The sequence below is a fragment of the Camponotus floridanus genome, unplaced genomic scaffold (genome assembly GCF_003227725.1).
Source record: "Camponotus floridanus strain SB8 unplaced genomic scaffold, Cflo_v7.5 scaffold20, whole genome shotgun sequence".
Taxonomy (NCBI): domain Eukaryota; kingdom Metazoa; phylum Arthropoda; class Insecta; order Hymenoptera; family Formicidae; genus Camponotus; species Camponotus floridanus.
The window spans coordinates 1085771-1106976 of NW_020229326.1; the positions used below are offsets into that span (position 1 = coordinate 1085771).

At 28.9% G+C, this 21206-nt stretch overlaps 3 protein-coding genes across 4 annotated transcripts; 1 reads left to right on the plus strand and 2 right to left on the minus strand.

Annotated features, from left to right (window-relative positions):
- Positions 1-1277: 1277 nt before the first annotated feature.
- Positions 1278-2529, plus strand: LOC105255255. The gene is made up of 4 exons (XM_011264431.3): positions 1278-1602; positions 1783-1925; positions 2026-2151; positions 2345-2529. The coding sequence occupies exons 1-4, from the start codon at positions 1551-1553 to the stop codon at positions 2474-2476; spliced, it is 453 nt and encodes a 150-aa protein (XP_011262733.1). The 5' UTR covers positions 1278-1550; the 3' UTR covers positions 2477-2529.
- A 189-nt stretch (positions 2530-2718) lies between these two features.
- Positions 2719-5360, minus strand: LOC105255293 (peptidoglycan-recognition protein SC2). 2 transcript variants are annotated; one of them, XM_011264499.3, is made up of 5 exons: positions 5143-5360; positions 4058-4213; positions 3392-3567; positions 2998-3160; positions 2719-2934 (listed from the first exon to the last, which is right to left on the minus strand). In XM_011264499.3, the coding sequence occupies exons 1-5, from the start codon at positions 5228-5230 to the stop codon at positions 2747-2749; spliced, it is 771 nt and encodes a 256-aa protein (XP_011262801.1). In that variant the 5' UTR covers positions 5231-5360; the 3' UTR covers positions 2719-2746. The 2 variants fall into 2 exon arrangements, with proteins under 2 accessions (XP_011262801.1, XP_011262811.1); XM_011264509.3 differs by lacking the exon at positions 4058-4213 and having other exon boundaries at positions 2723-2934; positions 5143-5350.
- A 2806-nt stretch (positions 5361-8166) lies between these two features.
- On the minus strand, positions 8167-11216 carry LOC105255289 (peptidoglycan-recognition protein SC2). Its single transcript, XM_011264485.3, has 3 exons — positions 10931-11216; positions 8968-9294; positions 8167-8623 (listed from the first exon to the last, which is right to left on the minus strand). Exons 1-3 carry the CDS (start codon positions 11046-11048, stop codon positions 8367-8369), a joined length of 702 nt encoding a protein of 233 aa, XP_011262787.1. The 5' UTR covers positions 11049-11216; the 3' UTR covers positions 8167-8366.
- Positions 11217-21206: the final 9990 nt, after the last annotated feature.

A 21206-nucleotide genomic window follows, 5' to 3' on the forward strand; every position in this document is an offset into this window, starting at 1 on the left:
TATTGTTTATTATTTATTAATTCAGTAATTAATTGTATTTGATAACAAGGGAATGAATTTATCGAATTAAAATACATGCTTTTTATTAATCGAATAAATCATTCAGTTAAAATAATCTCGAATATTCTGCCGAAGGGAAACTTTTCAATGGATAATTCTTATCTCTCTTTAATCAGCGCTAACCTCGATATAAGAACGTGACTAAGAAACTGATTATCGATTATCATACATTTATTTTATCCCTTTAATTTGCAATGTTTCCTAGTCTTCTCATTTTTTTTTCTTTGTTTCTCTTATTTATTTACTCGCATCATAATGCTTTAAATCGATGTTAGTGGGTACAGTGCAATGACATATCGACCATGCAATTTATGAGTATTTGTATATTATCTTGAAATATGCTCTTCAACCAAGATTTTTGTAGCAAAACAAGATAAAGTTTATTTATTAAAATGAATTAGTGAACTATATATACAGTTTCTAAATTTATATTGAATAAATTTTAAAATAAAAAATCTGTGAATAATTAATTTAATTTTTAAAGTTGCGAAAATAAAGCAAATATTACTTGTATATCTATGTGCAACTTAAAACTATGATAATCACCTTTTTGAGCGTAGCTCCACGGGTTTAATGAAGAATTTTTATAAGATATTATTAAAATCGTTTTTATCGTGTAGGTAAATATGTCAACTCATTTAATAAAAATTCCCATGTTGATTCTTTCGATTTGTTGACAATCAATGATACTTTATCTGATTCGCTACTGCATCGGAAGTGTTGTCCTGATTCATCGTATTAAACCGTTTTTCTATTTGGAATAGGAACGAACGTTTGAAAGGTATGAACAACTTCGTAAGACTGACGATGTATAGTTTTCCACGTGTCCTATTCACCCAAGTTCTATATTATTTATGAGAGATATAGTTGGAAAGTGTGCAGCTTTAGCGCCATAATGCCGCCATGTGGAAATGATAATCAAAAACTTGTTAATGATTGATTTTTGGAGATATAATTGAATAATTATTGTTCCGGATATTTTCGCGAATAAACAGAAACATCGATCTGTATAATTATAATTTTATGAAACATTTAAAAAATTCATAAAAGATTCAATAAAATAATAGGTATTATAGGTTGAATAATTTTACGATTTCGAATGTAATGGTAATCTATATGTAGCGCAAATATTATCGTTAAATAATCGATTTCGCTGAAATTTAGGACAGATCTATGTCCATATTACATAATGCTTTGCGTAAAGAAACTTTATAATGATAGCAATTTTTTTCTACATATGTGATCGATCACGCGCAACGATCAATTTAATAGGACACATATAATTTGCTGCATATGATGGTTTTGATTACTTTTATTTACTTGAGGATATTCAGGTGGGATCGAGTAAATTTTTAACGTTAGCAAATTCCGATTGTCATTGTGCAAGAGTAGCTCAGCTTTAAAAAGAGCAACTGACCGTTCAACAATCATTGTCATAAAGTTGTCGCGAGTTGTACCATTTGCTTGTTTCAAAATCGCAAAGATTAAAAATGTTCGCGCCGATTTTCACGCTTTTTCTATTCTCCATGGTTTTAGCTACCGGTAAGAGTGTACAATAGGTTTACTTTTAATGATTTATTATATTGTTAAAAAACTCTTTTTTAACCTATTTTTTATTAAAATAATTTAAAATAATTTTAAAATTTTAATTAAAATTTCTAAATCATTTTAAAATTCTAACTTTGATGAAATTAATTAATGTTTAATCATTTGACACTTTAGACAGGAACTTGAACAGGACAGACTTGAAATGTGTAGGACATGCTTTCCATAACGTGTCTCTTTCCGCATATTACCCCGTGTTCGGAACGAATGACAAGCGCAATCATCTGGATGATCGAGGAAAAATGTTGAAGACTCTTCAGGTTTGTGATTTGCGATAGACATAGCGTGTTATATATAAAAAAATTTGTTAAATATTCATTAGTGTTATACGTATTATATATTAATGCAAATTCGTTTTAGGATTACCTTGATGGCCGCACTCGTTATGTCACTGTCGCTGGTAATTTGAAATCCGGTATTCCATATGGAACAAAAATATGTATAGAAAAGCTGAACGAACGTTTCGGGAAACAAATTTCCTTACAGGTATGTAAAATTATTATATTTGTTACATTTTTAACAAAAGAATTTTAAATTCTCGACGAGATTTTTATTTAATTTAATGTTACTTAATTTAATGTTATTTATTTTTTTTTATTTTTGTTAATTTACACATATTTAAAAGTTTACAAAAATTTATTTATTTATTCTATATTTATTCTATATGTGTGTCTTGCAGATAAGAGATCAAGTTGATTCTGAAGACAATATTGACATTGCAAATGATTTCTCGAGATTGGAAATTTGTGTCAGGACTGAAGAAGATACTTATGATACTTATGTCAATGATGTCGTTTCTGTTTATGTATAATAATCAATGGACTAAAATTATATATCTTTATTAATCTAATTATTATTAAATTATTTTATAATAGAATATGTGCTTTTTCTCTGCATTGAATTAAATCATATTTTAACTAGCGAAATAATATTATATATTATAATATTACATTTAATATTATAATATTAAAATCTAACGCTAACGAATCGGAATATTATAAATATTAGACAGAAAGTCTAAATTATATATCTATCCTAACAAATCACGAAATTGTAATTTATTTATTTTATTAATTGTTATTTATTTGGCCTTTTTTGTCCAATGAGGCCATGATTGTATCATTGCGTAAAGATCATCTCCAGGACAGTTAGTTGACCAGGTTTGTCGATGTCCAAGAAGCTTGTAATCACTTTTTATTTCATTATTATCCACTCCATAAGCGATCAGTTTACTTATTGCTTCTACCGCAGCTACGTGTGGTGTTCGAGCTAACAAATAAAAATAGTACATATATTATACATTAAAATAACAAGTTCTCCAATATCACTTACAGCGGTAGTCTCCAATGATACATATTCCAATGCTCTTGTTGTTGAAAGGTATAGAATGAGCACCCTTTTTGCCCCAGCCGCGGCCTTCGTAAATGTTTCCGTCTTCTCCGACCATGAAATTATAGCCAATATCGAACCAATTTTTATTGTCCATATGATAGTTCTTGAAACGAAAGATTCGAATTACTAGGAAGTACATCAGATTTATTATTTATTAAAATATGCGAAATAAAAAGACAAGATATAAGATTTGTCCTATTAACAGAAGATACATTAGTCTTGATCTAAATTATTGCTCAATTGTATTAAGTCTAATCAATTATATATAGTGAAAAATTAAAGATTAAAAGACTTGCTATTTAGAAATGGTTCTTTTTTCTCTGAAATTAATTACCTGTATTCCTTTCATTTTCAACTGGCACGCAACTTTGGTATTGCAACTAGAACCAGTCGAATGATGAATGATCACGTAAGGCGCGGGTTTTATTGAGAGATTGTCAGCTGGTGATTTCGGTGCTCTGGCGCCCCATTCCTCCCTAGTAATAATATGTAGATCATCTACAAAACTATCTGAAAAGAAAACAATATTAAATATTAGTAAATTGCTAATGAAAATTAAAGATTGTACCTTACAATATACAAAAAATACATTATATTATTCGGTTAGCAACTTGTCTAGCTTATTTGTTAGAATTGATACTAATACGAAGGTAGATTGAAAAATTCCCGATCTGACGAAGAAAAAAATATTTTATCATTAAAATGAAATTTATTTCTCAATATAATCTCCCTTCAATTCAATACATTTGGTCCAATATTTTTCTAGACCTTTCATTCCCTCAATATAATAACTTTTGTCTAAAAATAGACACTAAACTGCACTTATCACTTCAGCATTCGACGGAAATTTTTTCCCAGATAGCATTTTTTTTAAATTTGGAAACAAGAAAAATTGTCTATCACGATTTGAACATAATCGATTATTTTATCCGTTGTTGTGGTTTTTGATCGTCCAGAGCGTTCCTCGTCGAAAATGTTCGTTCTACCCATTTGAACTTACCAACCCAAGCTTTCACGATTGTAAATGAAGGAGCAGCATCTCCATACACTGATTTTAATTCAGCTTGGATTTCCGCAGGAGTTTTCCCTTTCAAATGAAGAAATTTTGTCACTGCCCGATACTCCAAATTCTCCATTGATAAATTGTCACTTTTAACTGTCAACAAACAAGCCAATCACTAGAATAATATCAAGCTTAACTCTGTGTTTCTTCCACTACCATCTATTGGACAAGTATTGAAATTTAGTTGAAATCTTGATCTTTCTTGGTCAGGTCAGAAATATTTCAATCTACCCTCATAATTATTAGAATATATGATTCATATGTAATTGTAAGATAATTAAGAAATATATGACTCATATGTAATATATAGATATAAGAAATAAGATAAGAAAAAATATGTGAATATAAGAAAATTTTACAAAAATAGAGAGGAGTAAAACATTTATTACGAATTATTTTCTTTTGTAATTATGTGGCTTGAAGAAGAATTTATGTAAAGTGCAAATAATCATTTCACTCACGCAAGCATTATTTTTTGTCATTATTTTTCTAGTTGCGCAAGATGCTTACATTTTTATAATAACTTCCCATTAATTCTTATCGATTAACACATTTCTATTCTATTTCATGCAAATAGATTTAACATAACATTTATCATAGCTATTACATTATTAATCAATCAGTCAACAACAATTAGCGTGGTGCCCATGAGAAATAATGATAGTTTAATCGATGAAGAAAATGACAAGTTAAAATGGAAAAAAACTCATTTATCAATACTGCACAACATTATTATGATAACCTTGTACATCGAAAATATCTCAGAGATTTATGACGCGTTAGCTCGATATCTCGAAAAATTACATTTGAACTAACATATAAGATTTTATATTAATTGTCGTTAAAATGGAAAATAAAAATTCTATCATATCCATGCAAAATATTCTCTTTCAACGACAATTTTTTATATGTTGAATTTTTTATATGTGAAATGCGAAAGATGTCTCTAAAAATTTCAATGTTTTTTTGAATATAAAGCAGGATTTACGGCTCGCATAAATAATATATTGAATGAGAATTACCAGTGGTAGTTTCCTGAGCGACGATTGTTAAGTAGATCGTGAAAATCAACGTTGTCGTCGTCACGATGTACATTTTAACTTGCGACATGATGAACAGAACAAATGAAACTGTCACAGATATGATAGTTTCATATATCTTCTTAATTAAAAATATTATTTTCTAGCACTCTGATCTCTGACTGTGTAATTGATAAATACATATATACATATGTATATATATATGTAAATGCACATTAATCATATTTTATCAACCGGTTTTTTCAAACTAATGATTCATTCGACGAGTTACAAAGAAGATACACTTTGATTGTCACGTCAGCCGAATTCGAGTGACACGAAAAGTTGTCAATAGGCCACGTCACCCGTATAAGAATGACAGTTATAGGTATATACCTAACTATATAGGTATATACCTAACTACAAATTATCTAAGATATTTGAAATAATAATCAATAGTAATTTTAACAATTATAGTACTGATTACTACTGTGCGAGTATATTTTTTTAAATAATATTAAAATTAATATGTAGATATAAGTTATTTTAGAGATTATATAAATATAATCTCTAACTGTTTTTTTTAGATCCTTCGTTCTCGACTACTGATTTCTGACTGACTGTCCCTCATCATTTCGATATGTGATATTTACATACTTCTATTAGCAGAAGCGATATCAGGTCAGCAAAAGATCCGATATCACACGTGAGTCTTATTTCATTCTTGTTAGATGCTTCACGTAACTGCGTACATGTCCTGACGAAGTTTTCTTCATAATTCGCATGGCAATCAGTGTTAAGAAAATTCTATAATATTGTAAAATTGTAAATTCTATAATATTGTATAATTCTATAAATTTGCATATTGGCAGAAGAGAAGAAAAAATACGATATTTTATATTTTTATTATAATATTTATAATTCTAAATGCACTTAACAATAAATATGATCAAGATTGATTGCAAAAAATTTAATTATGATATGTATCTATATAGATGTATGATATAATTATTTAAAGTATAAGTAGTTATAGATGTATATATAATTATTTAAAGTATTTAACTTATTATTATAAGTGGAAATAATTTGTAAAATATATATATATATATATATATATTTATTTCATTGTTTATACAAATAATGTAGATAAAATAAATCACTAACATACAAGCGCAAACATATAAAGTAGAAAAAATATTTTTATTCTTCTCTATTTTTTTAAATATAAGAGAGACAATATGACTTATTGATATATTAATGACTTATTGATATATTGATGACTTACATATTAAAGTTATATATTTTAAAATATTAAAGACTTAAATTAAAATTATATTTATTATATTTTCACATTTATGCGTAAATAAATGTGAAAATTACATACTTATAAAATGTGGAAATATAAGGAACAAAATGTCTACCTATTTACTTGTATTTTTTAAGAGGAACAGACTTTTCTAAGAAACATTAATGATCCAGTCGCACTAATACTGATCTATTACTATAATAAGAATACAAAATCAATATCGACAAATGTAATAACGTTTTGATTTGCTTTTATTTTAATCAAAGTTCTGATCAACACAACAAAATAAAATACGATAAAACGCGCTTAAAAATTTACCAAACTAACCATTATCTCCTCTGATCTCTCTGAACTTTACACGAAAAATACTGTATAGTAATATACAGCTGCGATATACGCAATACGATTATCTTATCGATTTCACGTATTCAAAGAATAAAACGATGTTCTTATAATGAGCATTCTCGGGGAATAATTTATTTTAATGATTTATTAATAAATTAGATTTACTCGAGGATATGTAAATCGCTCGTTTTTCTTGCACTAAAGTGACCGAAAGAGACCGCAAATAAGACCGCAAATAAGACCGCAATAAGTTTTATATATATATATATATATATATATATATATATATGTATTATGTATATGTGTGTGTGTGTATGTAATTGAATATAGTTTTTGAAAAATGCAATTTTTGGTGTAATTTTTGTTATTATATAAATCGAAAAATTTTTATCTTTATCTATATCATATCAAAATATAAATGACAGAATACATACCGATAATATATATTCTGTTATTTATATTGCAACATAATATAGATTTAATCAATGTCCATCAAATTTACATGCCGTTTTTATTATAGCCCAGATGTATGAAAAAATTTTATTTGAGTAACGTGTACGAAATTAGTTTCCTCATAGACAATCGCGCGCGCGCGTGTGTAGTGCTATAATATTCAAATTAACATCGTCGTTAATTAAATTTCCGAAGGCCATGACTTTAGGGAAAATAACTATTATAATAAATATAAAGATATGGCTCGCACGCGAATCGAGGCAAGAGATCTTGTTCATCAAACTTGCGTAAAAAATATTTACTTTATTAATCATCCATTTAATTTCTGGATATTTGTTGATATTTTTGATAATATGTTTAAAACTGTACACATACACGCACGCATATATATATATATATATATATATATATATATGTATATATAAATTAATATCTGCAATTTCTTTAGAAAAGTCTGGCGTATAACGGATTTAATAAAATTCTTTACACACATATATATATATATATATATATATATATATATATATATATATATATGAATATAAAACACTGTACTTTTGAAATTGATCTCATACCATTGATCTTAAATATTATTAGATATAAATTATACGGGAAATGTGTAACACAAGAATGCTTTATACACTGAGAGAATCTTTTTGCGAAGAAATTGTTCTTTTTACGAAATGATCGAGAATGTTTCATAGTAATAACAAGGAAAAGAGGTAGCAATGGTTATCTAGTGTGGTTATCTAGTGTGTCAAGATGCTGTCACATTAAAAACAAGCATTAGAGAGCGGAATTTGGAATTTTTTTTTTTCAACTCCATATCTTTAAAACATAGACAATTAAAATTACTAACAATATAATTACCTGAGAATTTGTCGCATTTTTTAATATTTTTATAAAAAAACAAATATATAGAAAATTGACGTAAAATAAATTATAAGATTTTTACCTTATTTTAATGGAAATGATGTAATTTGTACTATTGCATTTATAGTCTTATTACATCAAATCTTCATTTTATATTGGCTTATAGGATTCAGTATGATCTCGACCTTTGACCTTTGACCTATTTGACGTCCAGAAATTTCATTATAAAGCGATATGCTGTTTTTATTTTTCAGTTCTCTTCATTCGATGTGCTGTTCTTCTCGATGTCGTTTTTTTGCAATGTCATGGCCAAACGAATGGGTATCGGATTCGCGGTCCAACGAGGAAGAGTAGTTACGTACTCGTAAAGGCTTTGGCCAGGGCACTCCGTGTTCCGCGCCTGTCGATGACCAAGCACATTGTACTTATCGCTTATTTTACCAAGTGAAATCCCGCAAGCTATCAGCTCGTTTAGCGTCTTCAAGGCGGCCAGATTCGGGAGAAAGTCTGCGAAATCATTTTTATATGTGCGTCAAATTAAATTTTTATCAACGCAAATGCGTTCTTTATGAAATAATATTTCATACTTGATTTTATACAGAAAAGATTATTCTGGTAAAATTATTTTGAAAACATTTTGACAATTATTTTGAAAACGTATCTAAATAATTTATCCTTGATCCATATAATGTAATAATTTTTTAATTTAATTGTTTTTTACGAGAGAAACTTGAATTATAATGATCGATTTATTTTTTCTGATAATCATTAATATTTTCTCGATGAAAAATTATTATTCTATGCTCGATAATTCTACAAACTCAATAATATTACAGCAATGTATTAAATACCGCTGAAGTCTCCTAAGATGCATATGCCGATGCTCTGGGTATTATAGCCAGGTGCATGGGCGCCCACATAATCCCAACCACGTCCCTCGTAAGCGTTGCCATCTTCACCAATGAGGAAATTATAGCCGATATCCCACCAGCCTCGATCGTCCATGTGAAGGTCCTGGTAAGATCTAACGATCGCAGAGCATGTCTCCTGGTCACGACAGTATTTAGATATACCGCCATGATGGATCACCACATACGGCGTCGGTGTAACCGACAGAATTTGAAAATCGAGGCGCTTCCTGGCCTTCCATTCGCTTCGGCTGACGATTCTCGGACACTCTGAATAGCCAAAAATAATCCATCATTCTCAATAATATATTCCCAAGTTTACTCAGAGATTAAATGTGTTTAAAAGAGTGATATCAGAAAATTTACGTGTAAATTGATATGCAATTTATAAATTTCTGCTAATAAGTGACAAAGAATTACTTCGCGCTAATCTCAAAAAAGTGCCTTCATGAAATATATAATAATACATTGCAGATCTCAATGTTTCAATTGAAACTTATGAGTCAGTTAACAAGTTAGTAAACACATTTTCAACAATTAGTTGCGCAATTGCAAATGTACTTCCACATCGCACAGAATATTGTTCATAAAGATACAACGTTAGATTGCCGACTTGCGGATCCTCCACTCATAAAATAATTTTGGCTCAAGCACTTTGCATTCCTGCAAGTGTGGAAACTTTTGCAGGAAGCATACGGACATAAGCAATTATCGAACTGCGCTTGTCACGAGGAATGCGTGTAATTGCTCGCTATTATGCCTCGCACGTTTTACCTCAAACTGTATTACTTTTTCTCGATATGCTTGATTAACTTGTTGACATGATGTGGATAATTTACAATAGAACATATTTTTACAAAAATATAAATTTATTAATAAAAATAAAAGATAATAAGAATATATTTTTTAGTTCGCGCATAAAAATATACGATTTTCTGTTAACATAGAAATTGTTTTCGAATTTTCGAGCATAATCGATTATTATGTTATTAATATTTACGAAATCGTATAAATTTATTACGTCTCATGTTAGCGTTATATTTAAATCACCGATTTATCTTAATTTTGTTTAAATCGCCATAATGAAAGATTAAAAAGTTGGACACGCTAGTCTTGAGATCAGTTGAACAATTGCAAATGTAGATACAAAAAGTTGCGAATCTGTGACATCACACATTTGTTATATCTCTCGTATTTAAATACGGAATTTAAATATGTATTTATTTTGGCGACTAAATATTTTGTATGCGAATGATTCATAGTTAACGTGCGCACTAATGAGTATTCCAAAGATCACAAATCTCTTTGAACTCGCCAATGACAGAATAAGAATTTGGCACGGATGTTTAGTGATTTGTAGCATTTTATAATATTATTTTATATATTATTATATAACTTATAATATAATAACTTATATAATAACTTATTATATATTAATTATACTTATTATTATATAATAACTTATTATATACTTATTATATACTTATTAGTAGTTATACTTATTATATACTTATTACTAGTTATTATTTCTTATATAATAAGTTATTACATTATATAAAAAATGCAAGTACAGTAGATTCATTATCAAACCGAAAGAAATGTAAAATAATAAGATGTTGACATTTATATTTGCGAATGAAAAACGCACAATTGGAACTATTAATATTACTGAATACTTAAAAAGCAAATATCAAGAGTAACAATATTAAAAAGCTTTTACAATCGAGATAATTTACTGAAAATAAAGTAAAGTTCGTATGCATATCATATCATTTCTCGTAAATCATGGTCTTTCACAGATAATTACTATCAATAATAGTGACGCAGTTTTATTCAATGAAGAAAACAATTTAGAAAATTTGCTGTATCTTTCTATGTAAAATATTCGATTTTTCGAGTGACTTACCGATTGCATTCACGAAATTCATGCTGTCAATGTCAATGGCAGGTATAGGAAGGATTTTGTGTTCGAGCACCAAGATGTATAGTACGAATGATCCGACAAGGTAGGAGGATGACTTCATGATAATTGACACCGTTACAGCGCGTGTCAAACGTGAAACTGGGTAGGCATCGTATAACTGCGTCCGCTTTTAAACAAAAAACTGAACGGCAGCCGGGAAGTCCCTCGGACAAATCGTTGAATCAATCCGTTTCGTAGTCCCTTAACTCCATGTCCCCTCTTCAAATGCGTTCATCGCAACAACTGACGATGACTACGACAGAGATGAAAATTTTTATCTGATTACAATTGAAATGCAAAAGGGTGCGGAATCGTTCGATAAAAAAATCAAACGCGTGATAAGGTGTAGCGAGATTGATAAGATCACTGAAATAAATAACATAACATGATAATAAATTATATTTGACTGTGAAAATGATTATGTTAGAAAAAATATAAGCATACTTAAAAGAAGAGTTTATATATATTAATAATATTAATTATAAGAGTTTATATATATATATATATATATATATATATATATATTTACAAAATAAATACATGATTAACATATTTGTTACGAATTTTTATATCTTAAAATAAATGGAAAATAATAAAGAGAAATATAAATATAAAATAAGAAGAAATAATTTGTTATCTAAAAATAACAAAGTAGTTTTTTACTTATCTTAGATTTGTGCCTGTAATTATTCGCATGTTAAACGCATTAATTTCACATTTATCATTTGTATGCCATAATGAGAGAAAAGAAAATTACAAGAAAGTTTCAATTCAATCTATCTTATTAATTATGTGTTTTTCTATTAGTAATATTTATTACGTCGTTTTCCAGGTGAATTATTACATTTGATTCACACGCCTTATCAAGTTAGAACAGATATTTCTGATAAACGATAGTATCTAAGAATTACATAAAATCAATGATGACAATAATTACACATAAAATTATATTTATCACAAATTAGTCTTTCATTAATTTTCTTGTCGCTTCGATAAGCTATTGAAAAATTTCTGATGAATTTTTAATAATGTTTAATAAGAGCGAAATTTACTAAGATAATTACATTTTATTTTTAAATAAATGTTATGTGAATAATATTGATTAATAATTACTTTTATATGACATGTACGCGTTTGCTGTGCGTATATGTTGATTTAAGATACAATAAATAATAATATGCATGTCTCCTGAAGAGAGGATACATTGAACAGTACAATTCGTATTTATATATATAAAATTTTACGTATTTTTTATAAAAATATATAACTCGAAATTATTAAAAGCAAAAATAAAAATATTATAATAACGAATAAATAAATATATCGCGTTTCTCTATTGATGCATGATAGCTATTCCATTAAACTATATGACAAAGCAAAATTATGAATTAAAAATTGCAAAATTCTTTGTTCTCTTTCTGTGTTTAGAATAATAAAAGTCAATAAATAACGAGGATGAATGTGAATTAATACTCGCGTTTTGCAGAAATTCCAAGATAAGGGCTCATTCAAAATCGCTGAGTAGCGACAAACACTTTTATTTGCTCATCATAGTGCGCTGTCATAATTAATCGACTAATTATTTCCTGTAATCTGTCATCATTGGCGTATCTTTTATGCCATGATGGGCTGCTTCCATCAAAATAGCGATTCTGCTTCCTACATCAATAATTCCCATCACGTATAAATCTGTTAAATTTTAATATTCATTATTACAGAGCTCACATAAGGATTTACGAATGCACAAAACATACGTATGATTTTGATGATAATTATCCCGGAAATGGCCATAAGGTGATTACGCGAAATACAATAATGACTGAAGAAAAAAGAGGGAAAGAAAAAAACGGAGTAGAAATAATCGTTTTAAATAAATGTGATAAAATCGCCAGTCATTAACGTAGGCGCGGACAATGGCAGTGCTGTCATAATCAATGAAAAGTAACGAACGATTTAAAGAACTGTGAAAACTTACAATTGCCATTAACTGATTACTGGAAATCAATTATGAAAAATTTATTTTTTGTGATTAATTGTAATAACTGCTTGAACGATAAGATATAATATCGATTAATGAAATAAACGTTAGCAAGTCGCAATATACGTATTAAGCCTTTTAAAAACGGTGAATATAAATATAATTTTTATTCTTACTCTAAAAATGAATAAAACCGATAGTTTGAATAGAATAAATTGGAATGTTACTTAATTTAATACAAATGGAACAAAATTGAAAAATTTATTATTTTTCCTCGTAATTATAAATTATAAGCAACAAAATTATTGTGGAAATTAATATTATAAGAAATGATTGAATCAACAAAAAGTTCTGCGATTAATAATAGTTATTATTTGGAAACTTATCAGATTATATACATATATAAAATAATGATAAGCGCGCTATTCTAAAAAATTATGAATAAAATCCACTATGTTACAAAAAAATAATGGAAAATAATAGGTTACTCGTGTGATGATTTAACACAATAAGTCGACCTTGAATGCATTATTGTGCAAATGTATTATTATCGCAACAGAATAAATTTCTGTTGATCAATAAAAGATAAACACAAATTCAATGTAAACAATAATTGATAATTAGAAAATTTCCGCCAGTCTTCTATTTAAGATTAAACTTTTTTTAATTTAAAAATATTACATTATATACTATATAATATTACATTTGATTACTTAATTAATTTGATAATTAATTTAATATTTGATATTAGTCGCAATACTCACTTTTTTGTAATAGAACAATATCTATATATTCTCAAATTTGTTGTTTCTTATAGGAGAAAGAGAGACAGAGAGAGAAAAAAGAACTAGGAGAAAGAAAGAGATAGAATTCTGCACTATTGTGCAATTTCTAAAATTACATAATATTCCTCCTGCAATTTGTGGATGCCAGTAATTGTACAACTGTCTACTAGATGTCAGGATTTTCAAGCAAATTTAAATTTAAAAAGTTTAATAGGTTACTAGTTTATCATCGGTATAAACCAGATATCCTAAATCGATATGTTACCCTTTGAAAACATTCGTGGACTTTGGCTTTGTAATACATGTCCACGTTTTTAATGTCCACAAAGGGAGTATCGCTTTCAGAGTAATTTGGTACGATTAAAAATTTTGTCGCGCGATGTATATATTTAATATATATATACTTTGTCCGACACTCCCGGTTTCGGTACGAGCGAAAATCCCATTTCATTTCGCGAGAATCAATTTCGAGCCAACAGGTGGAGAATGCAACGATACAACGAGCAAAGATTAGGCCCGAACCGGAAAGAAGACGAAACGATTGACGGAATAGAGGAAAATAAAGTTCACCAGCTCTTTTTCGCGCATAATTATCCTATCTCGTATCGAACCTGGACCCTCTAAGCACGATTTCAAGTGACCCGCACGGATGCTATATCACTAGCGCAGTACACAAGGCTGATAGACGGTAAAAGAAGAGGATACCCACATTTTTTAAAAGCTAACATTCAGCAATTTAGAAAATGGGGAGGCAACCCCTTTTACCGAGCGAAAATCGCGCCTAGGGGAATCCACTCGACTCCTCGACAGGGTTAACACACGCTAGGCGTGTGGCTGTAGAGTAGACGAGCAAAGAGAAGGGACCCATTGACGACCATTTCGAACAATCGATCGAGTTCTAACCGATTCGGGCCAAATCAATTGACGAAGCAGAGCGTGTTCATCACTAAGCCGATCGAGTGCGAAGCTCGAACCCGCGCGCCCATGTACATTTTGTACTGGACATACGTTCTGCGCGGCCGGCATCACCAAGTGCCACGTTGCACAAGGCGCGAATACGTCGCAAAGCAACGACTCGATGAAACATCCCAGTTAGTTGGCGTCGGAAGGAGAGACTCGTTGACAAAAACGAAATTGGGATTTTGAAAACGCGAAAACGCGATAACGCGAAAACGCGGTTACGAAGCGCAGCCGTCCGCGGCACGTTAACGGCACCGACGACGTGAAAGGGTACTTAGCTTCCCTTTCAAGCACTTTAAGATTTCTCATAAATAAAAAAATTTAAGATAAATCTCAAGACACCATCCAAGAACTAAGCCCTCTCACCGCGACAAGGTGTACCCCATGGGAGGGTTATATTATATATAATTTTATATATAATATAATATATACAATTGCAGCATTTATTTTGCAATATAGTATATAAATTTAAATTTGCATAACAAGACCGTAAAACAAAATCATTAGCACGGTATTGTTTATGTCGGATATTATGTTATTCATTGTTGAAATTCATTATTAAAATATAATATAATTTGAAATGTAATACAACATAATTTAACAATTTTTTTTTTTTTTTTTTACGTGGGGAAAATGCTCCTTATGCACACCCCGACGGGACCGCTATTTAGCTATTTAGCGGTCCCGTCGGGGTAGTGTTGGGCTCTCCCCGCCGCCATTTTAACGGCAGGGACTACCAACTAAAAACCCCACGCGCCTTTCCTTAGTCTTCCAACGCGCAAGTCCCCGGAACCATGTGCATAAGGAGCATTATATGGAGTAACCCTAACAAACTACTATCCTATTATATGTTCATAATATTCATATTCAATATTATATACATTCAATATATATTCACAAATATCTGAAAAAAATAATTTTCTTAATATCTTCGATATTAAACTTTAATAATATAAGCTGTTTAGATAAATTTATATAAATAAAATTAATGAAATACAATTAATGAAATTATATATATCTCAAAATATATATAAATATATAAATTTTATAAAAATTATTATTTAAATTAAAATTTTAAATACATAAATACACAAACATCTATATATAAGAAAATAAACATATAAATTTTATATAAAAATTATTATTTAAACTAAAACCTTACATGTATATATAAATATATAAATATATAAATTTTGTAAAAATTATTATTTAAATTAAAACCATAAATATATAAATAAATGAATATATAAATTTTCGAAAAGTTATTATTTATAAATATTATTTAAATCAAAATTTTTTTTGGAATTTTAATAATAAATCTTTTTCTATAAATTCTATTCATTTTTTAATATCTACTCATTCTTAATTCTATTTTAAATCTTTCAATTTCTATATTTAAAAATAACTTATAAATTCATAAATATATGAAATTTATTATTCATATTACTAAAAAATAGCTTAATATATAAATTTATATTTTAAATTTTTCATATAAAATTTCGTATTACATAAAAGTACATAAATTTCGTATTACATAAGTACGTAAAATTTTGCAAAAAAATTCGTATTACTATACAAATTATTGAGTGTTAACAATTTAATTTTCATCCTTATATAAATAAAATGCCTATAAAAAACACTCAAAAAATATTGATCCCTTAAAAATTCTTAATATTAATAATATAATTATTGAAATATTTATTAATTTGTTTTCCCTAATATTATTTAAACCTACATTTCCTGATTCCTTAAAAGATACATAATATAAAATCAGCTAAATTAATCACATAATAGTACTAACAATCCTCTACTTTTTGAAAGGAAAATTGAAAGGAAAAAAACCTTATGATCACCTAATAGCATGGCATAATAGAAAGGAATACCTAATGATGACCTAATAGCATGACATAATAGAAAGGAATTTGAAAGGAAAAACCTAATGATCACCAAATAGCCCTAACAATCCTATTTCTCGATTAAGTGAAATTATTCGAGGAAAGCCTATCTCTAATCACGTATATTTTAATTACGTGCCCTAATTACATTCTCTAACCGCATGCCCTAACCGCGTGAATAAATGTCCGACATTACGTACTATTGTACGTAAAGCTTTTCTTCAGGCCAGTTGAACTTACTTTTCGTTGATCCTGGCCACTTTCTCGCTCGATCTCTCAATCAGAGATCGAAACAGGAGACAAACACTCCTTCTTTTGCCGATTAATTACCGGCAAATGAGCGTAAATATTTCACGCTCATCGTAACGATCGCTCGATTTTACGATCGTTTGTTAAATATTTGAATATAATTTTATTTTAACTCAAATAAAGCCAAATTACTACAAATTTCTATATACTATATTTTCTAATAAAATATAAAATTCATGTGTGTGTATAACTTTTATGATATTACAAATTATTTAATTAATTAATCATTTGGCTTTATTTTAAGTTAAAGTAAAATTTAAAAACAATATCTACAAACAAATTCTACAATGGATGAGCTATGATATAAGAAATTAGAATAAAATAAGTGCGCGTTATAAGAATAAAGTAGTATCAAAAATTGATAAAATTGTTAAAATTATTAATGCGTGCTCTTGATTTAATGAACTAGTCAAGTCTTTACAAAAAAAATTTTCTTTTCTTGATTCTCTTTTTTAAATTAATACTTCAATATATTTTCACAAGAGATGCAAAGCATTTCGAAAGAATTTATTAAAAGTGATTTAATTTAATCTATCCTAGCTCATCCATTTTAAGGCAACGGACTTACTCTACAATTCACAATCTACAATCTACAATCTACAATCTACAATCTACAATCTACATCTACAATCTCTACGAATCCGTTACCTTAAAGTTAAATAAAAGTTTTTCTCACTCACCGACACTGATGCGCAACAGCGGAGTTGTTGTTATCGAAGCTAGTTGTCTGTAACATACAAATATATAATTCATTTATAATAATGTTCACAAAATGCAATCAATATTTCAAAAAATTTTTATCGCGCGGAATTTTATATCCGATGTGTAAAATAATAAGCAGAGATAAACACGTGTGGAAAAATTTTATAAAATTTTAAAACTGTTTTTCAAGAAAGTTTTTTAAAAAGTTTTATATAACTTTTATAAAAATCTTTCTCTCTAATTTTCTCTTTAATTCATTTAAATAATAAGATCGAATTATTATGCGTACGATTTATAACAATTGATATACAAATAATAAATATTCACCATCAGGTTGCTCCGCCAATGCAAGATGCCTCTCCCAGGCCTCCTCCTCCTCTCATGTTGTTGACGCGCGATACTTTCAACGGCACTCCCGCACTCACGAGCGATATTTTTATATCGCTATTTTCGTTATTTTACGCGCGATACTAAACGGCACTCCCGCACTAATTCGGTATTCGGATTAAAAATTTGGTCGCGCGATGTATATATTTAATATATATATACGTTCAACGACACTCCCGGTTTCGGTACGAGCGAAAATCTCATTTCATTTACGAGACTTAACTTTGAGCCAACAGGTCGGGAGTGCAAAGATACAACGAGCAAAGATTAGGCCCGAACCGGAAAGAAGACGAAACGATTGAGGAATAGAGGAAAATAAAGTTCACCAGCTCTTTTTCGCGCATAATTATCCTATCTCGTATCGAACCTGGACCCGCTAAGCATGATTTCAGGTGCTTCGCCCGGAACACGAAGTTTCCCGCAATGCAGGATATGGCTACACCTGGCTGGTAGACGGCAAAAGAAGAGGATACCCACATTTTTTAAATGCTAACATTCAGCAATTTAAAAAATGGGGAGGCAACCCCTTTTACCGAGCGAAAATCATGCTTAGGGGAATCCACTCGACTCCTCGACAGGGTTAACACACGCAGTGCGTGTGGCTGTAAGGTAGACGAGCAAAGAGAAGGGACCCATTGACGACCATTCCGTGCAATCGATCGAGTTCTAACTAATTCGGGCCGAATCATTTGACGAAGTACGAAGCACGAAGCGCGAGTGTACGTTGCATAACAACGTGTGCAAACTCGAAACATCCCAGTTAGTTGGCATCGGAAGTAGAGACTCGTGACAATAAATGAAATTGAGATTTTATATGAAAAAGTCCAAAATTTCCGCGAAAACGCGACGACGCGAGAATACTACAACGCGAAAACGCGGTAACGAAACGCTTGCCGTCCGCGGCACGTTGATGGCACCGACGACGCGAAAGGGTACTTAGCTTCCCTTTCAGGCACCATAAGATTTATCGTAAATTGAAAAATTTAAAACAAATCTCAAGGCACCATCCAAGTACTAAGCCCTCCCACCACGACAAGGTGTACCCCATGGGAGGGTTATATTATATATAACTTCTTTTATATATAATATAATATATATAATTTAATATATATTTTGTGATATGGTATATAAATTTAAATTTGCATAATAAGACCATAAAACAAAATCATTAAGGCGGTACTGTTTATATCGGATACTATAATGTTGTTAATTCAATGTTGAAATATTTTAACATATTAATGTATTTCATATATCAAACGTATTAATGTATCGTAAGATTAAAAGATTAAAATAATTACATGTTGTGATACATAACTTGTTTAATTAATAAGGATTTAATTAACAAGGAGAATTTTTAAAGTATTGGTCGAAATATAGTTAATTTTAATATTGTTAAAGAAATATTATAAGCATCAGTGATGGATATCATAACATAATTAATTCTTTTATCCTATTTTATGTATTCCCTGTTTCAATTCTTAATCGCAATAATGAATAATTACGATTCGATAAAGATTTATTGTTGCAATACAGTTTCATGTCGTTAATTAATTTTTAATTAATTAATTTTGTTAATATTTATAGCAAATTATGTTCCGATACTAATCGTAATCGTGTTTAGTAAAAAAATTAAAGTATATGAAACGTTTCTCACCACTACTTTATTACTCCAGAGGCACCGTGCGAATAATGACAAAGCGGTAATGTATAGAGCGCTACTGTTTATAATTTATATTGCTAAAGTCGAATGCCGTGTTCGATAATTCGCTGCTGAATATTTTATATATTATAAAATATACATTAACGTGGAATATTAAATTATACAAATATTTTAATTTATTCATTAAAATTCGTTATTGATTAAACAATTTATCACGGAGCTTTTTGTTATGCTAATTATTTGCATGTATAATTCGATTGTTTTACTTCGTGTTCTCTCAACAATCAAAATTATATTTAGATTGTCAAGAACGATAAAGTGACACGGATGAAATATATTTGTGACTCTAAGTATTAAAATAATAATTATTGTCTGTAAAGATCGCAATTATCGAAGTGATTATTTAATATCTTGGATTCCTATCATTTAATCGATTTTCGATTAAATTGTATATTGTTTAGTTAATAAGGATTGAGAAAATTTAAAGCATTGGTCGAAATATAATTCTAGTAATTAATTCTAGTATTGTTAAAGAAATATTATAAGCATCAGTGATGGATATCATAACATAATTAATTCTTTTATCCTGTTTCATGTATTCCCTGTTTCAATTCTTAATCGCAGTAATGAATGATTACGATTCGATAAAGATTTATTGTTGCGATACAGTTTCATGTCGTTAATTAATTTTTAATTAATTAATTTAGTTAATATTTATAACAAATTATGTTCCGATACTAATCATAATCGTGTTTAGTAAAAAAATTAAAGTATATGAAACGTTTCTCACCACTACTTTATTACTCCAGAGGCACCGTGCGAATAATGACAAAGCGGTAACGTATAGACCGCTACTGTTTATAATTTATATTGCTAAAGTCGAACGCCGTGTTCGATAATTCGCTGCTGAATATTTTATATATTATAAAATATACATTAACGTGGAATATTAAATTATACAAATATTTTAATTTATTCATTAAAATTCGTTATTGATTAAACAATTTATCACGGAGCTTTTCGTTATGCTAATTATTTGCATGTATAATTCGATTGTTTTACTTCGTGTTCTCTCAACAATCCAAATTATATTTAGATTGTCAAGAACGATAAAGTGACACGGATGAAATATATTTGTGACTCTAAGTATTAAAATAATAATTATTGTCTGTAAAAATCGCAATTATCGAAGTGATTATTTAATATCTTGGAATCCTATCATTTATTCGATTCTCGATTAAATTGTATAATGTTTAATTAATAAGGATTGAGAAAATTTAAAGCATTAGTCGAAATATAGTTAATTCTAGTATTGTTAAAGAAATATTATAAGCATCAGTGATGGATATCATAACATAATTAATTCTTTTATCCTGTTTTATGTATTTTCTGTTTCAATTCTTAATCACAATAATGAATGATTACGATTCGATAAAGATTTATCGTTGCGATACAGTTTCATGTCGTTAATTAATTTTTATTTAATTAATTTTGTTAATATTTATAGCAAATTATGTTCCGATACTAATCGTAATCGTGTTTA

What these genes read in the sequence shown, in the direction of transcription:
- LOC105255255 (XM_011264431.3), top strand. Translation starts at nt 1,551, where the DNA reads ATGTTCGCGCCGATTTTCACGCTTTTTCTATTCTCCATGGTTTTAGCT. An exon ending in CTCCATGGTTTTAGCTACCG is followed by an intron (nt 1,603 to 1,782) that starts GTAAGAGTGTAC and finishes TTGACACTTTAG; the next exon opens with ACAGGAACTTGAACAGGACA. An exon ending in AAATGTTGAAGACTCTTCAG is followed by an intron (nt 1,926 to 2,025) that starts GTTTGTGATTTG and finishes AATTCGTTTTAG; the next exon opens with GATTACCTTGATGGCCGCAC.
- LOC105255293 (XM_011264499.3), bottom strand. Translation starts at nt 5,230, where the DNA reads ATGTCGCAAGTTAAAATGTACATCGTGACGACGACAACGTTGATTTTC. An exon ending in CGCTCAGGAAACTACCACTG is followed by an intron (nt 4,214 to 5,142) that starts GTAATTCTCATT and finishes GTTTGTTGACAG; the next exon opens with TTAAAAGTGACAATTTATCA. An exon ending in TGAAAATGAAAGGAATACAG is followed by an intron (nt 3,161 to 3,391) that starts GTAATTAATTTC and finishes TTTCGTTTCAAG; the next exon opens with AACTATCATATGGACAATAA.
- LOC105255289 (XM_011264485.3), bottom strand. Translation starts at nt 11,048, where the DNA reads ATGAAGTCATCCTCCTACCTTGTCGGATCATTCGTACTATACATCTTG. An exon ending in GAATTTCGTGAATGCAATCG is followed by an intron (nt 9,295 to 10,930) that starts GTAAGTCACTCG and finishes TTGGCTATTCAG; the next exon opens with AGTGTCCGAGAATCGTCAGC. An exon ending in CATCTTAGGAGACTTCAGCG is followed by an intron (nt 8,624 to 8,967) that starts GTATTTAATACA and finishes ATGATTTCGCAG; the next exon opens with ACTTTCTCCCGAATCTGGCC.